The following is a 23,292-nucleotide window of genomic DNA, read 5'->3' as shown; positions in this document are numbered from 1 at the left end:
AAAGCACTCTCTCTTCCATCTACGGCCAGTGTGCGCTTGTGTACAGAACATGCCCTAAACCAAATGAAAACACGAGAGCGTGATAACATTTTTACTAAACATAAATTCCATGCGGCATCACAATTTTAAAACCCATAATCCAAATCAAATCCATTTCTACTTTATGACCAGGGTCTGAAATGAACTTTTTAAACTGAAAGGAATTTACCAGCCAGTGATTTCCTGCCATACAATTTTTTTTTTTTTTTATTACAGTATGTAAGTGGATTTGACATGGGCCTGGGTAGCTCAGCGAGTAAAGACGCTGACTATCACCCCTGGAGTCGCGAGTTCGAATCCAGGGTGTCTTGAGTAACTCCATCCAGGTCTCCTAAGCAACCAAATTGGCTCAGTTGCTAGGGAGGGTAGAGTCACATGGGGTAACTGCCTCGTGGTTGCTATAATGTGGTTCACATGGTGAGTTGTGCGTGGATGCCGCGGAGGATAGCGTGAAGCCTCCATGTCTCTATGTCTCCGCGGTAACGCGCTCAACAAGCCACATGATAAGATGTGCAGACTGACGGTCGTAGACACGGAGGCAACTGAGATTCGTCCAAAGCCACCCGGATTGAGGCGAGTCACTACGCCACCACGAGGATTTAAGAGCGCATTGGGCATTCCAAATTGGGGAGAAAAAGGGAAGGAAAAAAAAAGTGGATTTGACAGACATGAGACATATAAACAATACTGTAAGCATGTTTAAAAATTAACAGCTTTTTTTTAAAAAAATTTTTATAAAGAGAACTTCGTTATTTTATTGTTTAGGAGATTTTTATTGCCTGATAGTCCATTTAGAATTATTTTCCAGATTATTCAGTTATTACAACAAAACTAAATGTGTCTGAACTACATATTGACATTTGAACATTGAACAACCATGAAATCTCACATAAGCCGTAAATACAGTACACGACACAGTAACAGTTCTTGGTTTATTTAGAGTGAGTCAGTTAATTCAGTCAGATTTATCCAGTCAGCTCTGCTGATTAATAAGTCTTTTTGATTCGCTAAAAAGAGCGGACTCGTAAGAGTCATTCGTTGGGTGATCAGACAACACTGGTAGCACTTAAGTTTTCACAGTTGTCAAGCTCTTATGTCTCGCGCTGTAGATTCGAAAGAACTGGCTCATTAAAGTTGTTTGTTTGGAAACGGTTTGCGCTTTGTTTCTCGTGCTGTAGATTCAGCGGCGTTGATGACTGCGCCGCTGAATAGTAGTGCTGTAAACACTGTCTGGGTCTTTTAGTCCTGTTTTCGTTCTACATCACTGGAAGAATGCACATTCAAGAACAATTAAAGGAAACGAATGTAATGAAAATAATTTGGTCTGGGTATTAAAATGCAATAATTGCCGGAGAATTTATGTTTGTGGTGGTGGGTAATTCAAACTTACTGGCACTTGACGCCCACCTGAAATCCAAGAGTGGTCTCCCCCTCTTCCTGATGGCATGAATGGTCCTGAACATTGTTTTCATCTTGCTTCAAGAATTACAGCTAACAGAGTCTATCGATGAGCAGTGGGGAACTAGTTCTGGGGGGCCGTTCTGTCTAAACACCTGCGACCTTGATTGTAGAGCCCCCTTGAGGGCAAAACTGGAACGTGTCACATTATTTTTTATAAGCGCTGATAAAGATATTGATAGAAAAGTAAAAAACACCCACCAGTGTGGTGGTGACACTGCAAAATTCACCAGCCAAATACAAATTTAACCTGCATTTGGCGCTTGGTGGGTTTTAATTTTTGGTTTTTGAGATAAGTAATAGATTTCCTCTCAAATATGCCTACCAAATACCGTGCAGCCTAGCAACTGGCTTAAGCTGGTCTTAGTTGAATTATGATGGTCTTCCAGTCTGGCCAAGCTGGTGTTCAGCTGGTTTAGTGCCTCAAACCCCTCTAAAACCAGTCAACAGACCAACTAAGACCAGCAAACCAGCGTAGGCTGGTTTAGGATTCTTTTTTTCCCCCTTTTTTTTTTTTTTTTTTGTAGAGCAGAGTGTTTTAAATAGGGCAAAGGTCAGAAAGTCCTGCAGGGCTTAAAAAAATACAATAAAAATAAACCTTAATACAAGAGCACTAAGCTTCACTTTACATCATCACAGGTAGTGGCACTGGCAAATAACAAAGACACATGTCCTCAACATGCACCCTTTCACATGTTGGCAGATGATTCCCAATTTCCTGCATTCCGGACCAGACAGCGTGATGAATTCGATTAGACACAGACAGGGGAAAAGACAGTGCCTGCACGCCGAGGGCTGCATGTGTCCTGGACAGACTGAGTTAATGTGAGGATGCAATATGGCTTTCAAAGACAGCATAAGAGCTAACGAAATAGAGAGTCAAATTACCTTTGCATTTAACTGAATTTTTATATTTTCAGAAGAAAATGTGAGTGCTTGCCTGTGCAAAAAAATCACCACAAAGCTGGTTGCCAGAGTACTGCTCTATGATTGCTAAGGTTCTCTAGGTGGTTACTAGGGTGTTCTGAGAAATTGCTACTGTGGGTGGGCTGCTTACTGGCCTGAAGATGTGGCTTCTTACTGGGGGACAAGTTATACGCCAAAGTTTAATACTTAGGATTTAGTGTTTAAAAAAAAAAAAAAAAGAAAAAAAAAAAGTTTGCTTTGCAAACACCCTAATTACTATAAATGAAGGAATTAACAGGAGGTTTAACTGACCCATATCACTTAACTGAGAAATTAATGAGGTGTGAGTCTTCACTGGCCTCACGATTCGATAACAATTTAAAGGGTAATGATTCAATTACAAAAAGATTCTCGATGCATCACAATGCATCTTGTCCTCCAATTTTTTTTTTTTTATCAATATACACACAAACATTCAGAATTAAACAGTATTAAATTATTAATTTAGAATTGATCGATCCCTAGCTTATAACTATAACCACAACTATCGGTTGCTGGTCCAGGATGGCTACTCGAGTTATCTGCTTCTGTGAGAGTAGATGTCAGCTTCTCCTTTCCACACCACGGGTGATAGTAAAATGACACAAAAAGCTGGGTTTCTGCTTAAGAAATCAATCAATTCCCTAGGATGTGCACTGTTCCATCGAGTGAGAGATAAATATTTATATAGCCAAATAAATATTTATACAGCCAAATAAATATTTAGTGCAAGAGGAGAGAAAGTCATTGGGAAGCGGGAGACATCATTACTTTTCAGATTTTTTTTTTTACCTTTTTGTGCAAATCAGTGCAATAATCAGTCTTTCATGTTGTTTGTTGATGTGTTAATCACGAATAAACTCTCCTGTTGCTAAGTGCTTGAGTTTGTGAATGAATTTCGGGATCAGGCACGATGGTCTTGCGGTTGATACATCCAGTCTGTGATCAGTTCTGTAATGTGCGCTTGGCATTAGTATATGCACATCTGACCATTTGTTTGTCTCTGGTGTGCACATAAGGGCAACTGTGCTGCCACAGTTTAAATAAAAAATGTTTGAGAAATGATTCAATCATTGGAGAAAGAATCGCAATGCATCTGAGAATCTATTTTTTTTCTCCCACCCCTGATTAATTTAGTTTTTGAATGTCTATAATCATATCTTCAGGACACTGGACGCTAGCTGTACTGCAAAAGTGACTGTTGGAACTTTTGACAGCACTGTTTGTCTGTGTGTGTGTTTATGTGGGATTAAGTAACCTACGTCCTCAAGCATCTGAACCATAAGCCTGTGTGCGTGATTTCTCCCTGTGCATCTATAATCCTATTCTGTAGTCTCTCTCTTCAGTCTCGCAGTTTGAGAGAGTGATGATTAGTGGGCTCACTCTGCCACGACAAACAGAATGGAGTTAAAACTGTAGCAGGGATTATTTTTATAGGATGATTCTGACAGTTAAAAGCTGATAATGCAGATGATGATCAACTACACTATTTATAGAAAAAAGCCAAGAGTACAATATTATTCCACAGGGCTCATGCAACAAGATGCAGGATTGTTTCAGGCCATTATGTACCAAATGTGAAAACCTACGGTGCATCCGGAATGTATTCACAGCGCTTCACTTTTTCCACATTTTGTTATGTTACAGCCTTATTCCAAAATGGATTAAATTCATTATTTTCCTCAAAATTCTACAAACAATACCCCATAATGACAACGTGAAAGAAGTTTGTTTGAAATCTTTGCAAATTTATAAAAAATAAATAAAAAATAAAAAAATAAAATCACATGTATATAATTATTCACAGCCTTTGCCATGACACTCAAAATTGAGCTCAGGTGCATCCTGTTTCCACTGATCATCCTTGAGATGTTTCTACAACTTGATTGGAGTCCACCTGTGGTAAATTCAGTTGATTGGACATGATTTGGAAAGGCACACACCTGTCTATATAAGGTCCCACAGTTAACAGTGCATGTCAGAGCACAAACCAAGCCATGAAGTCCAAGGAATTGTCTGTAGACCTCCGAGACAGGATTGTATCGAGGCTCAGATCTGGGGAAGTGTACAGGTGGTGGCAGCATCATGCTGTGGGGATGTTTTTCAGCGACAGGAACTGGGAGACTAGTCAGGATTGAGGGAAAGATGAATGCAGCAATGTACAGAGACATCCTTGATGAAAACCTGCTCCAGAGCGCTCTGGACCTCAGACTGGGGCGAAGGTTCATCTTCCAACAGGACAACGACCCTAAGCACACAGCCAAGATAACAAAGGAGTGACTCCGGGACAACTCTGTGAATGTCCTTGAGTGGCCCAGCCAGAGCCCAGACTTGAACCCGATTGAACATCTCTGGAGAGATCTGAATATGGCTGTGCACCAACGCTCCCCATCCAACCTAATGGAGCTTGAGAGGTCCTACAAAGAAGAATGGGAGAAACTGCCCAAAAATAGGTGTGCCAAGCTTGTAGCATCATACTCAAAAAGACTTGAGGCTGTAATTGGTGCCAAAGGTGCTTCAACAAAGTATTGAGCAAAGGCTGTGAATACTTATGTACATGTGATTTCTTTTTTCGTTTTTTATTTTTAATACATTTGCAAAGATTTCAAACAAACTTCTTTCACGTTGTCATTATGGGGTATTGTTTGTAGAATTTTGAGGAAAATAATGAATTTAATCCATTTTGGAATAAGGCTGTAACATAACAAAATGTGGAAAAAGTGAGGCGCTGTGAATACTTTCCGGATGCACTATAGTTCAAATGTAACTTATCCAAGTCCATGTTATAAAACGGAGAGTTCGGACTCTACATTCTGATAATGAACCAATAGACCAATAGATTTGCACCAGTCTGGTACTGGAAGTAAAAATTCCATAGATTGATTAATTTGTAATGATTTAAACCTTTAAAGACAGACCTACAGTGATCTCCGAGGTTGTTAATCGATGGTAAATGCTTCTGTTGAAGCCATCAGTCCATGTTAAAAACATTACACTCTCCAGTCACTTTATTCAGTACACCTGTACATCTACTTATTCACGCAACTAATCAGCCAATCATGTGGCAGCAGTGTAATGTATAAAATCATGCAGATATGGGTCAGGAGCTTCAGTTAATGTTCACATCAACCATCAGAATGGGGAAAAAATGTGATTTAGACCGTGGCATGATTGTTGGTGCCAGACAGGCTGGTTTGAGTATTTCTGTAACTGCTGATCTCCTGGGATTTTCATGCGCAACAGTCTCTAGTGTGTATACAGTATGGTGCAAAAAACAAAAAACAACCAGTGAGAGGCAGTTCTGTGGACGAAAACACATTGTTGATGAGAGAGATTGGCCAGACTGGTTCGAACTGACAGAAAGTCTATGATAACTCAGATAACCACTCTGTACAATTGTAGTGAGCAGAATAGCATCTCAGAATGCACAACATGTTGAACCTCGAGACAAATGGGCTACAACAGCAAAAGACCATGCTAGGTTCCACTTCTGTCAGCCAAGAATAGAAAACTGAGGCTGCAGTGGGCCTACAATTTGTGTACCTCAGCAAAAATCCAGATTTGACAGAGCAGGCAATGTTTTTCCAATCATCTACTGTCCAGTTTTGGTGAGCCTGTGCCCACTGAAGCCTCAGTTTCCTATTCTTAGCTGACAGTAGTGGTACCCGGAGGGGTCTTCTGCTGCTGTAGCCCATCCACCACAATGTTCGACGTGTTGTGTGTTCAGAAATTCTTTTCTGCATAGAACTGTTGTGACTTGTGTTTATTTGGGTTACTGTCACATTCCTGTCAGATTGGACCAGTGTGGCCATTCTCCTCTGACCTCTGTCATTAACAATGCTGTTTTCGCCCACAGAACTGCCGCTCGCTAGATGTTTTTGCACCATTCTCTATACACTCTACAGACTGTTGCGTGTGTAAATCCCAGGAGATAAATACTCAAACCAGCCCATATGGCACCAACAATCATACCATGGTCTAAATCACTGAGATCATATTTTTCCCCATTCTGATGGTGGATGTGAACATTAACTGAAGCTCCAGACCCGTATCTGCATGGTTTTATACACTGCACTGCTGCCACACAATTAGCTGATTAGATAATCTCATTAATAAGTAGATGTACAGGTGTACCTAATATAGTGGCCGGTGAGTGAAGTTCCTGGTGAAGAACTAAAAAATCTCTGCATTGCCCGCCCATTTCCAAGAAACATTGTAAATTATGTAATCAGTCGATCTTCATACACTTTCAAACTCATATTTGTATACAGTATATCTAAAAAAAATAATCTTTCTATACTTCCAATAACTTCAAATCAATAGTTTTATATTTTCCTTCAGTTTCAATTTTATTACGTCATTCGCAATGTTTCAAGGGATTGTAGTTCATTCCATTATTAAAGATGTTAAGTACACAGTCTGGTACCTTTTGTACAAGATTTCTTAAATACTTTTTTGCTATGAATCAAGCTGGTTGGTTTGGTTCATGGCTTTATAATTTTTTTTTGAAGAATTTTATGGAATCCCTATAGAAAAAATGAATGGGAAATATGCAGATAAAAGACTGCTGAAAAAGTGGACCAGTAATGTTGTGCTTTATTTGCTAAGCTGCTTTACTACCATAAACATAAATAAATGATATTACTATTATTATATAGCCTAACTTTGACTCCTTTTTATCAAGTAATGTGGGGTATTTTTTTTTATTCAGTTTCACTCAATTACTAACAGGTGTCACAGTGAAGTTGTGACCAAATGACAATCTATTTAAAAAAGAGAAAAGTTTCCATTGTAGTAAAATGACCATATATATAAATATTCACACTCAAAATCAAATCCAATTCTGCACCCACAAAGCTTTAACATGTGCAATTGAATCTGTCATGCACTGTTTATAAAACACTAAAGCAGGACCCCATTTTGACCCCTCATAACCTGGACGAGACTGTCTGTCAGGGCAAAGTCATTAACACCCGCACAGCTGTAAAACATCTCCCTGTAGTTTGTGATGGCTTTCAGAGGCACTTCTGTGTCCCGTCCTCTAAAGATGTAGAAAAGCCAAAGGCTCTTCTGTGTGGGTGCTGTAATTAATGTCCAGCCGTGCCAAACCCCTGCTATTACAGTCTAAAGAGAAATATATGGAGAGAGGGAGAGGGAAAAAAATGAGACAGAGAGAAAGAAAGAGAAAAACTGACATCTAGCCAATTTATAACTAGGTCATGTTTTTTGGGCCGGATGAGGGTATGTCTGGGTGGTCACATCTCTAATGCAGTGAGGGGTTAGCCTGCACTAATCCACGGGCACACACAGATACCAGGCACAAGCACAAAAACACACGCACACTTATACTTCCTCTGAGGCCTTCCTGTTTTCCTTTAAATGTGAGCCCTGTTCCTCTGAGATGGACTTCCCATAAGAGATCAAACAGAGGGGTGAACCTTTAACCACCAATCTATTTCCAGAAGCTTTTCAATGTCAAATGTCAAAAGCACACTGAGCTGGTTGAAGCAATTTATTTGGATCCCATGAAAGACCTCTCTGATTGAAGATTCAGTTAAAAGAATGAAGGAGTACAATGTGCACAGCTGGAAAACTGAAGGCGATCAGGAAGTTGGGACCTTGACAACAACATTATTAAAGAATATTAAGCAGTATTGAGTGTTGTCTGAAATCCGTCACAGCTTGAGTGCAAATTAATTTTAAACGATTCAACAGTCCAGAGTCAATTAATTCAATTCTACCATGTTTATCTCAAGAGATTTTTCAGCTTTTTATCCTGAAGAACGACTTTAAATCAATGATTATGCATTTTGCTTTACTGGTTTGAAAGTGTTCATTTGGAAAAAGCGTGGTGAACTGATATGCAACTATAATGCGATCAAACAACCTGGAGCTAATTCATAGCTGTGCAGTTATAGAAAATTGGGACAACATCATTAGTCAACAAATCAGAAACAATAATTTAACAATTCTATGTATAAGTAAAGGGCAAAATATACTTCGGTTTTCGGCATGCCTGTACGACTCGCACACAGTGCGTGCAGCCTAGTTTTTCTACACACATGGACAGTCCATGCCTTTGCACATCATCCGCCCATGTGTTGAATCGTCCATATGGCCTTGTGGTCAAAAAACTATACTTTGAAAAGCTGAATGCTGACCATGCATGAGACTGAATGGCACACAGAGAAATGAAGTATACCCTAGCCTTAAGGTATAAGGACTGTCTGACTGTAGGTTATCCCACTTATAACACAGTATAAAATTAAGAGGTTACGGAGTGATACGGGAGACTTTGAGAGAAATCTGTTGCCTGGCTGGGGCAACGGTCAATCAAACAGTTTAGCGGTCATTATACAAAAATATTTGACTTCAAAATGTGCAGTTGACCAATCAGAATACTGTGTAATAATACGTGCTGTCGATTTAATGCATTAATTCAGTGTGATTAATTATATTTAAAAAAATAACACGTTAAAAAAATTAACACAATCATGTCCCTGGACCGTAATAAGGAATATATTATTTCCATATAAGCAATTCAAGCATGGAATACCACTTGTTTTCACCGGGGGCAGTAAGCGTAACTCGCTGTATAAGCAACGTGCAGATCAAACAGACAGAGAACAAACCACACTTACCAAGAGCAAACAACACAAGAGGAGAACACGTCCTTGCATACTAGGGCTGGGTATTGATACAGATTTCCCAATTCGATTCCAATTCACAAGCTCTTGACTCGATTCCAATTCGATACTGATTCATATGGGTATATTTCAGTTATAATGTTCCTTTTGCTTACATAGGAAAGACATTCTTTCCCAGCAAATGCTGTTAATTATACAGGGGACCTTCTAACTAGGTACATTACAAAAATATTTATGTAACTAATTATATTTTATTCGTTTTTCATCATTTTGGTGACATTTTGGCTTTTTAAAAATGAACAAATTCATGTATTCAATCAATAAAAAAGATATATTTGAAATATGAATTTTTTGTTATTTGTTTATTGTTTAACTGCATAAATTTTACTATTTACACATATTTACATTGATTTGTTGAACACGTGCTAAAACCGGTACCGTCTCTTTAACAAAACACTTCTTTAAATGAGTGCATGTTAACGAAAGAGGACTCAAATGGCTTTATCTAATTTGTGCCATGCATGATTAGAATTAAACGTTTATTTTTTGTTGCTTTTGATCAACAACTCACTGTAGAAGAGTGAAAGGGTATTAAGAGAGACATTCAATGTGTTGCGTGGATGTTGTCTTTGGAGACACATTACGTGGAGTAATTTTTACTCTCAACATGCAGTGAAAGGATCTCGCTGCTGAATACTGTTCCACTATACTACACAAACACTGGTGAGTGAAATGTAAACAATTACCAACCAGTTGGCAAGTTTATACTTTTTAGTCGCATATTGCGAAGTTTGATTGCAAATGCGAGTGATTTCCTCTCATTGTAGTGGAGGGTTGCACAGAGTAAAAGATCCATCTTGGGATTTAAGAATCTATAACAAGATAGTTCAAATGAAGATCACGATGCATCAGAAAATCGATGTAACTATTGCGTACAAACACAGCTTGATGGAGCGCAAATCCGAAGGCAGGGATCTCAACATGTGTTTTTCCAAGTTTCAAACTTTAACTTGACAGAGTGACCTAAAAAGGTTACATTTATGACGCAACGCAACCCAGATGCTCCAAAAGTGTCTGTCTGATGCATGTGTACATTGACGTGTCCTTATAATAAATCTCGGACTGATTGACTAATTCTACTGCAAAATGGATTAAGGTCCATATTAGGTCAAAAATGGCAAAAAAAAAAGAAACAGCTTTCTCTAGAAACTCAGTCAATCATAGTTTTGAGGAATAAAGTCTATACAATGCTTGAAATTGCCAAAAAACTGAAGATTTCATACAAAGGTGTACACAGTCTTCAAAGACAAAGGACAACTGGCTCTAACAAGGACAGAAAGAGATGTGGAAGACCAGATGTACAACTTAACAACTTAACAACTTAAAGTACATCAGAGTCTCTAGTTTGAGAAATAGACACCTCACATGTCCTCAGCTGAGAGCTTCATTGAATTCTACCCGCTCAACACCAGTTTCATGTACAACAGTAAAGAGAAGACTCAGGGGTGCAGGCCTTATGGGAAGAATTGCAAAGAAAAAGCCACTTTTGAAACAGAAAAACAAAAAGAAAAGGTTGGTGAATTAAAGTACCAATTTCCTTCCAAAACAGCAAAATCTGTACATTATTCCAAACATTTGGCCAACAGTGCATATATAATAGAATTATTAAATATAACCATTTATAATTATTTAATAATTATATATTGAATTATTGTTATTTGAGGGGCTTTCTCAGCAAATATTTATGTATGCGATTAATTACATTAATCGCCATTCCATGTAATAAAATCTATTAAAATTTTTTACCAACTGACAGCCCTAGCAATAATATATTACTTGGTATCATTGAGCTTTCTTCTTATTTGTATAAAAAGCCCATGGAAAGACTGATCCTTTACTGTATTTGTCTTTCCATGTCCTGCAGTGGAAAGACAAATACCGTCCAAAGCTGTTAATAAATTGAGCAGTGAAATACTGAGGGACAAACATTCAGCCACATAATGACAAATAAAAAAAAACATGGATGCAGATGATAGCAAGAGCAACATAATGCCTCATCAACATCAGTACAGACCCACCACATGTGGTTAAGACTAATACTTAAAAACACGTAGAGGGGAGGAAAAGACATTTGTCCTTTCATGATGATGGTAAAGCCAGTAATCTTTAAAGCCCAGAACAGAACTCATCTAGTTGAATCTACACAATGCATAGCAGTTTCTGGGTGTGGTCCATGGTCGGGAATTCCCCACACCACTGAAAGTACTTCTCTACGCACCCACGGCATTCATTTTGGCAAGGCATCAGTCTCCATTTGGGCTCACATATCACATGATGAGAGCTGCAGTCGCTGCATTTTCCCACTGTTGTAGGAGGAAACATCTGAAACGTGTGATAACTAACAAATATCAACAGCACTCTGTACTTGACTACCAATTCCTTCATGGTGAGGTTTTGGTTATGGTCCGTGTAAAATGACTTCAAAGCTAAATGTCTCTGTGAGTGTGGTCTGTCACCACAGACACATTTTCATGTTTAGGGTGAGTGAAAACCATGAAGTTTATTAAACTGTGAATTTCTTTAGTTGTTGTATTGCCTATATTCTCGAAGAATTTATGAACTTCCCCATAATGGATATTTTGATAATTTCCTCTGTTATCATGTTTTCCCATGGTCAACATTTCCTGAGGTGTTTGCCCATGCAAACCTCAATACCATGATGCAAGGGTGTTGTGGGTGGTTGCTAGGGTGTTGCTAGCTTATTTCTATGGTGCTTTGTAGGGCTGAACGATTAATAGAAATAAAATTGAAAATCACGATATGAAGTAGTACGATTATCAAAGTGCAAAGGCTGCAGTTTAATTATTTAGATTTTGTCCAAATCGATCAGCCCTAGTGCTTTGTGTGATTAATTACTGCCCCAAGTTACAAGAGCTCATCCCTAAGTCTCCATAATATTCTGGTCTCTAGATATAACTTAGATCCTTCTTTAAATGCAATTATATGGGATGTTTTATTGCCGGTCAGGTTAAAATCTTAAGTTTTATCGTGTAGAAAAGTAATAGTATTCCTCTCCACAAGTTGCACGATTTTAGGCATCATTCATGCCTGAAGCGCGAACAGTGTGGGACATGTTGTGCACCTAAGGCCAGAAACATACTTTACGCAAGTACGTGTACACAAATGCAAGCGCATGGCCAATACATTGCCAACGTGTGGACGAAACATGCTTAAAGGGTCATGAAACCCCCCATTTCAGCACAGTTGAGTTCTCACCACAGTTTCAAAACATTCCAGGGAGAATGGTGTGGTCAGCAGTGGAGTGAAGGGGAGAAGGGTGAGAGAACACAACAACTGTCTGATCCAGTCACATTATTTCACTAATGCTGTTAACAGGGGTTAGGTGTGTAAATCAGAAGTTTCATCACGATGCGATCTTATATCGATTCTCTTGGCCTGAGATCCGATATTTGCCGAAACTTCAAAATCTGCCGCGATACGATTTCGATTTGATTCGATTCAGGGCCCTGCGATCGATATTCCGATGTTATGTGCCTATTTTACACAATCAATAAAAAAAATTGTTTTGTCCTCAAATGCAACCAAAATATAATTTGAATATTTTATTGAACTCTCTGAAAAGTGCAAATTTAGTATCCATATTGGGACATCCACAACAAAATAAGATACTTCAGATGTTGAAAAAAAATTATACAGATAATAAATATAAAAAATTACATCACACACAAGTGATCATCAATCGTTTGATTACAGCTTATTTTTCAGTTTAATCCAATTCAAAGTACTTACATTCCCACGACTTGTTTCCAACTATCCGTGCTATCTGCGGTTTTCTTGGCTACAACTTCCACAGTTGTAATGAAAAATTCTGTTACAGTTAACTGGGATAAATTTTAGTAAGGGTGTTGATGTATAGATGTGTAAAGTCTTATAACTGATGCTAGTGCTGAGCAGCAGGTGATTTCTCTTTCCCTCGTTAGTGCTGTTCAGAATGTCAGCGTTGTCAAGACGTTTCACATGATGGTTGAACGGCTCCATGGTACTTTTAAATAGCAAATTCTCATGTAAATTTCAAATGGGTCGCATGCGCAATGATATCGATGGAAGCCCGAAGAGCTTGAGAGCTCGCATTTTAAGGAGAGCCCGATTAATGCGCGTGCACTGATCCTGTCACTGGAGCTCGCATCTCGCGGGAAGCCTGATTGACGTGCACGCACGGATAGCAGAGGGCAATTTGGCTTCACAGACCCTGTACACATCCTTGTCCCACATGAAAAGCTATTTAGTGCAAATAAAGTTAAATTAATTTAATAAGGTTGCTTCATCGCCTGACAGAAATGCGTACGGATGTGGCTGAAAAAAATGTCTATCGACATTTACGCATTGTATCGATAACATTGGATCGTTGGTTATTGGATCGATGCATCAATCCATATCGATGGATCGTTACACCCCTAGTTAACAGCAAAGATTCTCACAATTGCTTGTAACAAAATGCACAAATAAATTATACACTATTTTGTAAGCTCACAATACATTACACAAAAACACACTGGTCATTTTATATCTGTAATTTAATGCTCAAATAAATGCCAAGCCGTTGTACTCCGTATTGAAAATATGTGAATATTTTATTAGTTTCGAGACTTATTCCAAAAAACTGATTCACAAATAAAAGTGCTTAGATCAGTTAACACACTCAAATTAAGGATGGATGTGTGGATGGATAGCGTTTGTGTGTGAGACTATCAGTGTAAACCACGCCTCAAACAAGCCCAAGTCCACCTCACCGCGTATCTTGAAACTCTCATGTAAGTAGAGTATGTTTCAGCCTTAAGTTTAATACCCAAAGAGTTAAGGATTTAAACAAATCCCTAACCCTAAGGGCACAGATATGCTTCCTACAAAATCAAAGAACAAATGGGTGTGACACAGAACAAAATCTGGCCAGAAAGAAGGTTTTTGCATTTGTTTTGGTGGTTTGTAACAGCTCGTCTGGGCGAACTTTTAGAAAAACTTCTAACCAGCTGCTAAACACCTTCTTGCTGCCATTGATCAATGTCATCAGTAGGTGTGACCCTGAAGTTCCACCTACTACTTTGTTTACCTTTTTCAGTCAGTATTCAACTTGAAAACACCGGCGTGCAAGACCATGTAATGTGTTTTTTAAATGTTTTTTATTAGTCTACAAAAGGAATAAAATCCCATTCACTCATGTGCCATCTGCAGCGAAAGCCATTCACACATCTGCCTAAAGTAAGATTTGACTCATTCTTTTGTTTGTTTTTTGCCCATTATTACTCTTTTATACACCCATCTTTGCAGTTGTATCAGTGTCATCATAAATTACAATAACAGAGTGTAATCGGCTCATATTATGGCCATGCATAGCGTGTTAGTGACTTAGCACCATGAATTCAGAATCTAAAGACAAATGTAAAAAAATTTACTTTATAATCACCACAGAGTGGTTAAAACAACTTCTATTACTGACCTCATTTGAATTCTACTCATAGAATTAGGCATACAGTCATTGATAACACATTTTAATGTCACATTAGTTAAGGTTTTATTGAGCGTCCTCATTTAAATGCTCCTCTAAATGTTTCCCACAGCGGTGTGGAAGGTGTATAAATGTTCGGGAACAGTAGACTGTTGCTCGGCTGATTAGAACTTCATTTTACCCCTGAACAAAGAACGAATAAGAACTTCTCTTGAAGTATATCGGGGCCTTAAGTATGAGCAATAGTAATAATGATTTTTGGCTTGGCAAGCACCACTAATAACCTTGTTTATTGGTCCTTTAACTGTAGAACTTTACCAAAGGAGTTGGCAGTAAAATCTATGGCCTGTCCAAGCAAAAAGATATAATGTAGGACCCATCATGCCACATATTCATAAATCAATAGCAGTGAAATTACAAAATTGATTGGTCTTTGATTTGTTGCCCATTTCCACCCAACTGAAAACAATGAGGGTCTGGCAAAGAGTGAGTGACCTCATTTCACTATGAAAACTCCACTCTTAAAAACTCTCAGGATCAAATAAAATGTCTCATTTTAAAATATTGGCCAATAAAGTCAATGTTGGCTTATACATATTTGGGAAACGTCCAAAATGGAGGCCAAAAATAGGAAATATTGTAGCAGGTGCAGTGAGCTGTCAATAACTGTAACGCCACAGGGCTGATATGTATTCATTGACAAATGAGTGAATGCCAAAAAACGGACTCTGCTATCCCAACCCTCGTTCTGGAGATTAAATCCATAGAGTAGTCGACCACCCCTCCCTATCTCCCCCTTCTTTTAGCTCTCTCAATCGCTCCCTCTCTCTCTAGGCTGCCGGCCACGGTCCGGCTGCTCACGTGCTGGTGCTGTGCACACTGACATAATGAACTCCCAGCTGGAGCTCACAGAGCAATGAGGCCACGTTCCTGAGCCCAGCCTGATGAAGCACCCGGGAGCCCTCCGACTCGCCCCAAACAGCCGGCCGGCCATGGCAAAGCATGAATAGGCCTCTATCGTTTAAGCCTGACCCTCATCCAAAGCCACATCCCATCCTCAAAACTGTCCCAATGCCCCAAAATATCCATCACCCGAGGGAAAAAGGGAAGATTGAAAGAAAGGAAAATTCTGTCGGTTACAACTGGCTTTTTCAGGATTTCCCGTGCCGGATCTTAATGAAAGAGATGTATTACGCTCGCTCTACTTCCCTGCGATAGAAAGCTAAAAAAAACCCACTATTATTTGTGGCTGACGGGGGAAAACAAGGATAATTTCAAGCATTTTACTCTGATCAGCCTCTACTCTTGTTGCATTTCATATCATGTCTCGCAAAGCAATCTGACTACTAATAGCAGCTCAACAATGGGCTTGGATATAAGAATAGGGAAGTACAACAGCTATTATGGTGCATTTTAAGAGAGATTAAATACAAATGCATGACCTAAACACAATATAATCCATATATATATTCCAAAACAAATACAACAGATCTATTTCTACTTTGCTGATTCACCCAGAGTTACTGGAGCTGCAGACTAAAGGGGCGGCCAAACTAGATTTTTATGTTTTATTTACTATCATACAAACCCGTACAAACATAGTACAGTGGGTGCGCAAGCAAAGCAAAAAAAAATGTAATCTTTGTGCGCTCAAGTTAGGTCAACAGATGAAGTTGTCACAGATCGACTCAAATATGAAGGAAACTCGATTTGGCAGTTTCGCATTAATACAAGGGTAAAAGAACGCTTGAGTGTTGCAGTAAACAGGACTAGATGGAATATATTAGCAATCTGAGTGTGTTTTTAATTATTATTTATAATTTCTTCAAAACAAAAACCCTGCAGTGTGACATTTCCTGTTGTCTATATTTGTTGAAGGGTCTGAAATAATTTTGTATTCTTTGAATCTTGTGACCGCCCCTTTAGCCTCACTAGTGGTACAGTATGTAATACATTTATAACTGAGCCTTTTGAATCCTCTCTGTTCGCTTTAACTTCTACCTTTAATTCTGTATCCATCTTGTCTCACTCAAAATGACTTTATCTGCCCTATTTGGACAGATTTATAGGGTCCAGGTGAAAAACAGTTGTCCTTGTTAATGGGGACAAAGTTGAACATTTGATTGACCTGCAGGTTCTTGGCCTTGTTTTAGGATGCTAATCTGCCAATGTAATCTATTATCTGCCCCACCGACCCCCCAGGATCTTGGCAAGCCTCAGTCAAAAGCAGATTTACTGCACCATATGAAGACATTCAGAATGACTGAGAGTTGTTGTCTCAAACAGGGCTGTGCTAGCTTAACAAAATTATTAAATAACATTGATGGCTGATAAACTTTCATTGCAGCGTACAGTCACGACAGTGTGGCTTAAAAATAATAATAATAATTATTCCAAAAACAGACCAAGCACCACCTCCTTGTGTTTTCCGTCTTGTATTATTACACACTATGGTGAATAGCGATATCATATAATTGAAGAGTACTCGAACTGGACACTTGGGCTACCTCTCCACCCAGCAAATCAAAGCCAATTACTGATGTGTGCAGTCTCAGTTGACCTGCCAATCTGATTAATGGCTGTTGATCAACAGAGTGGTTATGTCTGCTTTGTATAAACCAACTGCTCCAGTTATTATAATTTATTTGGTAACAAGTTGACTGATCTAGTGCAGATTTTGGCTGTGCACATTTCACCTAGTGTGCATCACAATCAGCATTAAGCCAAATGTGCAAAATTGTTAGTTATGAGTTAGGAATGTTGAAAGTAACAGTACCAAAAAAAAAAAAAAAAGTCTTTTTACAGTATCGTTATACCAAGTACGGACTCAATTTGGTACCCAAGTGCTGTCTGACTGACAGCATTTTCAAAAGTTCACAGAGATGGTTCATGATAATCTGACTAGTTGATTAGTGAGGTCAACTAGTATTTTCTAGATATTTTTTCTTCTACATTTTTAAAAATATTTTAGCGCAGGTGCTTTAACTAGTGTGATGACTGCGTGCTGTAGCTTTAGATTGTGCAGTAAACAATTAATTGTCGATTTCAAAAATACTTAGTATTGGAGATCTTTAGCTCACATACATACTTGTAAGCTCTGCAGAGAAAAATAAAGGGTGTGCTCAACAGCATATTTTTATTGATCGAAATTGGCTATGAAATTACAAGAACCGTGGCTGTCTCTCGTTTTGAAGGCTGGTGCTAGGTAGGACACGTCCTCTATAGGCAGCAGTACACTGAGCGTCCTCAACCTAGAATGAGCTTAATTTAAAAGAAATAGCCATCGCTGGACAAACAGAAACAGAACGTATCATGGTTGCTATGACAGCACACATCGCTCTAAATCTGTGAGAAAATAATGTTTGAGGTAAACTTTAGGAGAGTTAGAATGATGCAGAGAGGATTTTTTATTTTATTTTGTGGCTGTAAATTTATATTTACTTCCTAATACTTTATTTTACATTTTATATTATTATCATTTTACATATTATATATTTTACTCCCGCCTACTGAGGTACTTCAGTTTGGGTATAAACATTTTAGTTTTGAACATTATATTTTCGGGTAGATCTGCGTCATTTTTTCAAAGTTATGTACTTTTCAGTTAATGCAAAGAATTGTGGGTGGTTAGTGCAAACAGAGGATACACATCTTGAATCCTCTGAATTCCTGTGAAAGAAGTTCACATTTGTAGGCTGCATTTCAGAGTGTCTTACTTGCTTTTCTGAAACGAGACAGATTATGTGACGTATGCAGCTGACAAATGCGACCTCCGGAGCATGCTGCCTTTGAAACGAGACACAGCCCGTTATTAGTGCAGGTGCTTTAAACTAGTGTGTTGCGCTTTAGCTCTTAAGACAGTTTTCGCATTAAAATCCTCTTGGCAATTCACAGACAAGTTGATTTTGAAAAAAATAAATAAATAAATAAAATAAATAAATAAATATGGAATGAGCTCAATAATATACGTTTTTGGTCATTGTTTGGTCATGACATCATGAAATTTCACTGTTGGTTTTGACAACTGAAATTTTGGTGTCGTGACAACCCCAGTAGAAGGTAAAAATTATCACGTGACAACATGAGCAACACCTGCACATATTAAACAGTGTTCACAGAGTTTTTGCAAAGATCTTTTCTGGTTTAAATACAACCAGGTCTAATCAAACATTAAAGCAGTGGCAAAAAAGAAGGAATGAATAATGGGCAGAGTGCTGCTTGCCCTCACTACCAAGTGGGCTATGCGTTATTATGAAGAGAAACGAAAAGAAAACATTTACGATCATCATAGAACCATCATAGTCTTGTTTTCTGAAGAAAAATTATGAAAAAGTGTCATATATACAGACAATCTGTGGAAACTTTTGTCAACGCATTCCGAAAATTCCCTTTTTCCTTCTTTGAGACTATGGCTTGTATGTTTGGATAATAAGCAGCACTCACGGGAGACAGCTGCTCATGAAGGACGACCGTGTGGGCAGATGATGAGAGATGTGAACTCAATCCAGCTGAGCACATGCCATTCACTGGTGGGTGAGGGGAAATAAAGTACCCTTACTCTGAGTGCAGAGAGCCCCTCCTCATCAAAAACAGCATGGATGGGGAGATGGGATCACAGGGAGTCATGGGACAAAATGGAAACCAATGAACCCGTTGACATGGTAACGCATGCTGCAAAATAATCCACTCCTCCTCAGTTGTAACTTCCCTCTCTTGCTCATTGTAGACTCTTTCTTTCCCCAACATGTTTCTATGTAAACAGAGGAGTCTCGTCAGTTTCAGTGGCTGGGGAGAATCTATGGGCTCTGTGTGTTTGGAGGAGCAGATTAAAATTCCTGTGCTGACCTCTGTCCCCACTGCGAGGGTCAGTCCATTCACGCAGGACACTGGGAACCGGGTCAACCAGGACGGAAGCAGCTGCACACCAACAAACCAACATGGTCAATACTGACCAGGGCTGATCAACCACTCTCTTTATGCTGGAGGATTTGCATTATATTTGGATGCCAATGGGCAAATGCTTTGACATACTTCTAGAGATTCTTTTCACATTTACAATAAATCCCAAGCATTAGTTTTTGCTTGATCTATTGAAAGATATGAGCGCAGTACCATTTTAAATAACTGTAATAATATTGAAATAATAATCTTATAAAAAAAAATAATAATAATTTTGGCAAACTCAAATTGTATTAGTCGATGAATCCATCAAACTGCCACTTGAGACACAATGCTTATTTTAGAGTTAAATCCCATCTGCACTTTTTGTCTGGGGCATTCAGGGCTGGAGAGAGAAGATATGGTTGACAGTATGCCAGAAATGTGTGACCCACTTCATGCCAAATAAACTAAATTTTCCATGTGACCTTTCCAGAACATAAAATTTGCTTTATATGATCACCAAAGGGATAAAGGTAAGGGCTAAATGAAGGACAGGAACTCACAAACAGATATAGAGTGAGTTCTCCTCAGAGTACAATAAAGTAGGTGAAGGACTTGACATTACAACAACAGCTGTACAGTAAAGATGATGAGCACCAGTTGAGATCCGACAGGCCCGGAAATGCTTTGTCCCACAGCCTGAAGTTCAGTGTCAATGTCAGCATTTGGCTGCAAGGGAAACCTAATACACCAGTCCTCACGCATACATTACCACAATGAAAGGGCAAAGCAGCAGAATATGAGAGAGATGGTGTGTGTGTGTGTGTTAAGGGGAGGATGCTGAACGTTGCTGAAATAGCGACTGCTTACAGAGGCATGCTCAGTATCGCTCTGGGGAGTTTAGAATTGGATTAGAGCTTTCACTCGCTCTCTCCCACCATCTCTTTTTTTCTCCATGTACTCAACCTCCATCTCTTATTTCAGTCTTCTCATTTACTTCCTCTGATCCTTTGGTCTACAGTCTGAGCTCTCTCAGTCTCTCTGTACTTCCTTAATTGGCTAGGATCAGATTTTAGCTCAATATTTAACAGCCTGTCATGATACTGGTTGTTGATTACTAATTAACCTAGTCACTGCACAGCTTATACAAACAAGCCTGCAAAAACATATTTACTCACCCGCATACAGCATGACGATCAGTCACGAGACTAGGGCAGTCACGATTATGAAATTTGGCTGCCAATTAATTGTCAAACAAATAATTGCGATTATGAGGATTACTTGTCTCTTTTAGGGCTTTCACGATTAATTATCATATAAACTGTCATTTCTTAAGGTGCATGCGTGCTTCATACACCTTAAGAAGTCATTTTTACACACTTACCTTCAAATAAATAAATAATAATAATATGATTTCCTTTTGAAATTTTAAATATCAAAATATTTCTAAATACTTAAAATATGTCTCTCTTTTTGGTAAATTTTAGTCAATTTTATATTTACATTGTTGTTTTTGGAACTCATATAAAAATACATATTCAACTTTTTTATAAAGAAATATATATATTTTATTATATAATATAATATATTATGCAACAGTAAAATATTTCAGTCCTAATCCAGTCCTAAACCCACAAGTCCTTATTTCTCATAAAGCAAAACCTTTGAAATATTGGTTCATCATTTTATCACTCCACAAATATAGAGTAAGCATGCACCGCCTCCTGTCACTGCGTGTCATTAACACTGTGTGTATGAATCAGGGACTAAAAATGAAATGTTTTTCATTTCGGTTCATTCTGAGCAAAAGAGTATTTTTTCGTTCCGGTTCAGAAGTTCTGCAACCTCCCTTCCAAATGGTAACCGGTTAGAACATAATAAAAGAATGGTTGATAACGTTCTTTTAAAAAGGACAGTACTCTGCGCTAAGGGGTGGGTGAAATACCATTTGAAGTGTTGCCAGATCCCGCAGGAGAAACAAGCAACCTGGTCTGGAAAAACAAGCCCAAAATAAGCCACTTGCCTCACCAAAATAAGCAATTTTGTGTGGTGGATTTATCAGCATAGAATCATAACAAACATACAGTTAATTAACAGTTAAGTATAATTTTAATTACAGATCAGCTTCTGAGTCAAAACCCGGCAGCATCAAATCTGTATTAATGCATCATATCCAACAATAATTCAGTAAAGACTTGGAACCGACTGAGAAATGTACTTTGTATATATTTTTAAAGATTTCCTTGTAACTGGATTAGATGTGCATGTACAGTATATGTGGTACTTATACATGGTTGTTAAAAAAAGGTCTTCATCCACAGAATGCAACATCCACAACAGGCATTTAGGCAAAGAAATGTGTGATGCAGCAGTTTCCTTCTGGATCAAAGCACGTTTTATTTTGGGCAACATGGTGTAGTTCCAAAAAAAAACTGTGATAAACCCTTTGGCCTTTGGTTTCATGAAAAAAATATCAGAACAAAATTAACCGGTTATAACCGATTACTAGCATTTAAAAACAATGTTTTCACTCCAGAACAATTGAAAATCACCTAGTTCCCAATTTCGGTTACATTCTGCAAAATATGTAGTTAGTTTTCAGTTTTAATTTTCGTTTCGTTGTGGAGGTTTTTAATACCTGGTATGAACCCGTTGTTACCAGGAACATTTGCCATTACACAATCGTTAAATTAAAGTGAAACCAGAGCGCTTCGCGTTTACTATAAAAGTTTGTTGATTTTTTCGTGGGAGTTCAACTGAATGACCCACAAACGCACCATTCATTGCATTTCTATATTTGCTTAAAATTCCTTGGGCATTCAATTGTGATTGGAATTTGATGTGCACAATAATCGCGGTTATATCAAATAACCGCTCTAAGAGCAAATTACCAATAATTCCGAATAATTCAAAATAATTCAGTGGATTATTATAGCGACAGGCCTACACGAGACGCATAAGAACCAGTGATGGTTGATGTCATTGATGTCTAACCTGCCGCAACACGTCAAGGCATCATGTTTAGATGTGCATAAGCGCAAGAGAAATTTGAACGCTTCGTTTGAGGGAAAGATTCTGGTTGCCAGCTTGCTGTCAGCTCAGACATTCTGCAAAAATTATCCTGTGTTCCAAAGAGAAATAAAAATATGTCTGATGTATGTAAATAGTAAATGGTGGCAGAATTTTCAATTTTGGGTGAACTAACCTTTAAAGGCCAATATAAATTGATCTTGATATAAATGTTTGTGCTAGGCAGGGAAATGAATAAACGTGAGGTTTTTAATTAAAAAGACTAAATGTGTGATACTCACTATTCCAAAACAAGTACCATCTCGCTGGCCATCTCGTAGACCTCATGAAGGTTGACCACTCGTGGACAGGCTGCTGCCAGCTCCAGCACTGCAATCTCATGAATGATCTCTGATGTGCAGTCTTGGCCCTTTCTCCTCTTCCTCATGTACTTCGCAGCATATTCTTTCCCTGTGCTTTTCTCCACACATTTTCTCACCACAGCAAACTTACCTCTGAAAAAAAAAAAAAAAGAGAATGAGAAGAATGTTTGTTGATTTGTTTGTTGTTAGAATTTTTCGTTGTAATCTTGCATGGCCAGACTTTAATCAGTATAATATAGGGCATAGGTTTGGACTGCAGATTGTGAGGGTTAAGGCGTGAACCATTTCATCCGTCCATCCATCCGTCTGAGTTAGTATTACAATAATTATCATTCCCTAAGCATTGGGAAATAATGCAAGTGTAATTTAGACTTTAGGCTATAATAATAACAAAAGGACTGTGTGT

At 38.4% G+C, this 23,292-nt stretch overlaps 1 protein-coding gene across 1 annotated transcript in view; it reads right to left on the bottom strand.

The window, feature by feature from the left end:
- The window catches only part of stk17a (serine/threonine kinase 17a), a 57,603-nt gene that overhangs the window by 5,263 nt on the left and 29,048 nt on the right, over positions 1–23,292 (bottom strand). The window contains exon 2 of the mRNA XM_051681952.1: positions 22,806–23,018. Coding sequence (XP_051537912.1) covers positions 22,806–23,018 — 213 coding nt within the window. The remainder of the gene's footprint in view (positions 1–22,805; positions 23,019–23,292) is intronic.

This window comes from Myxocyprinus asiaticus, chromosome 41 (assembly GCF_019703515.2).
Source record: "Myxocyprinus asiaticus isolate MX2 ecotype Aquarium Trade chromosome 41, UBuf_Myxa_2, whole genome shotgun sequence".
NCBI lineage: Eukaryota > Metazoa > Chordata > Actinopteri > Cypriniformes > Catostomidae > Myxocyprinus > Myxocyprinus asiaticus.
The sequence above is the reverse complement of the archived record's forward strand: the minus strand, read 5'-3'. Positions and strand labels throughout refer to the sequence as shown.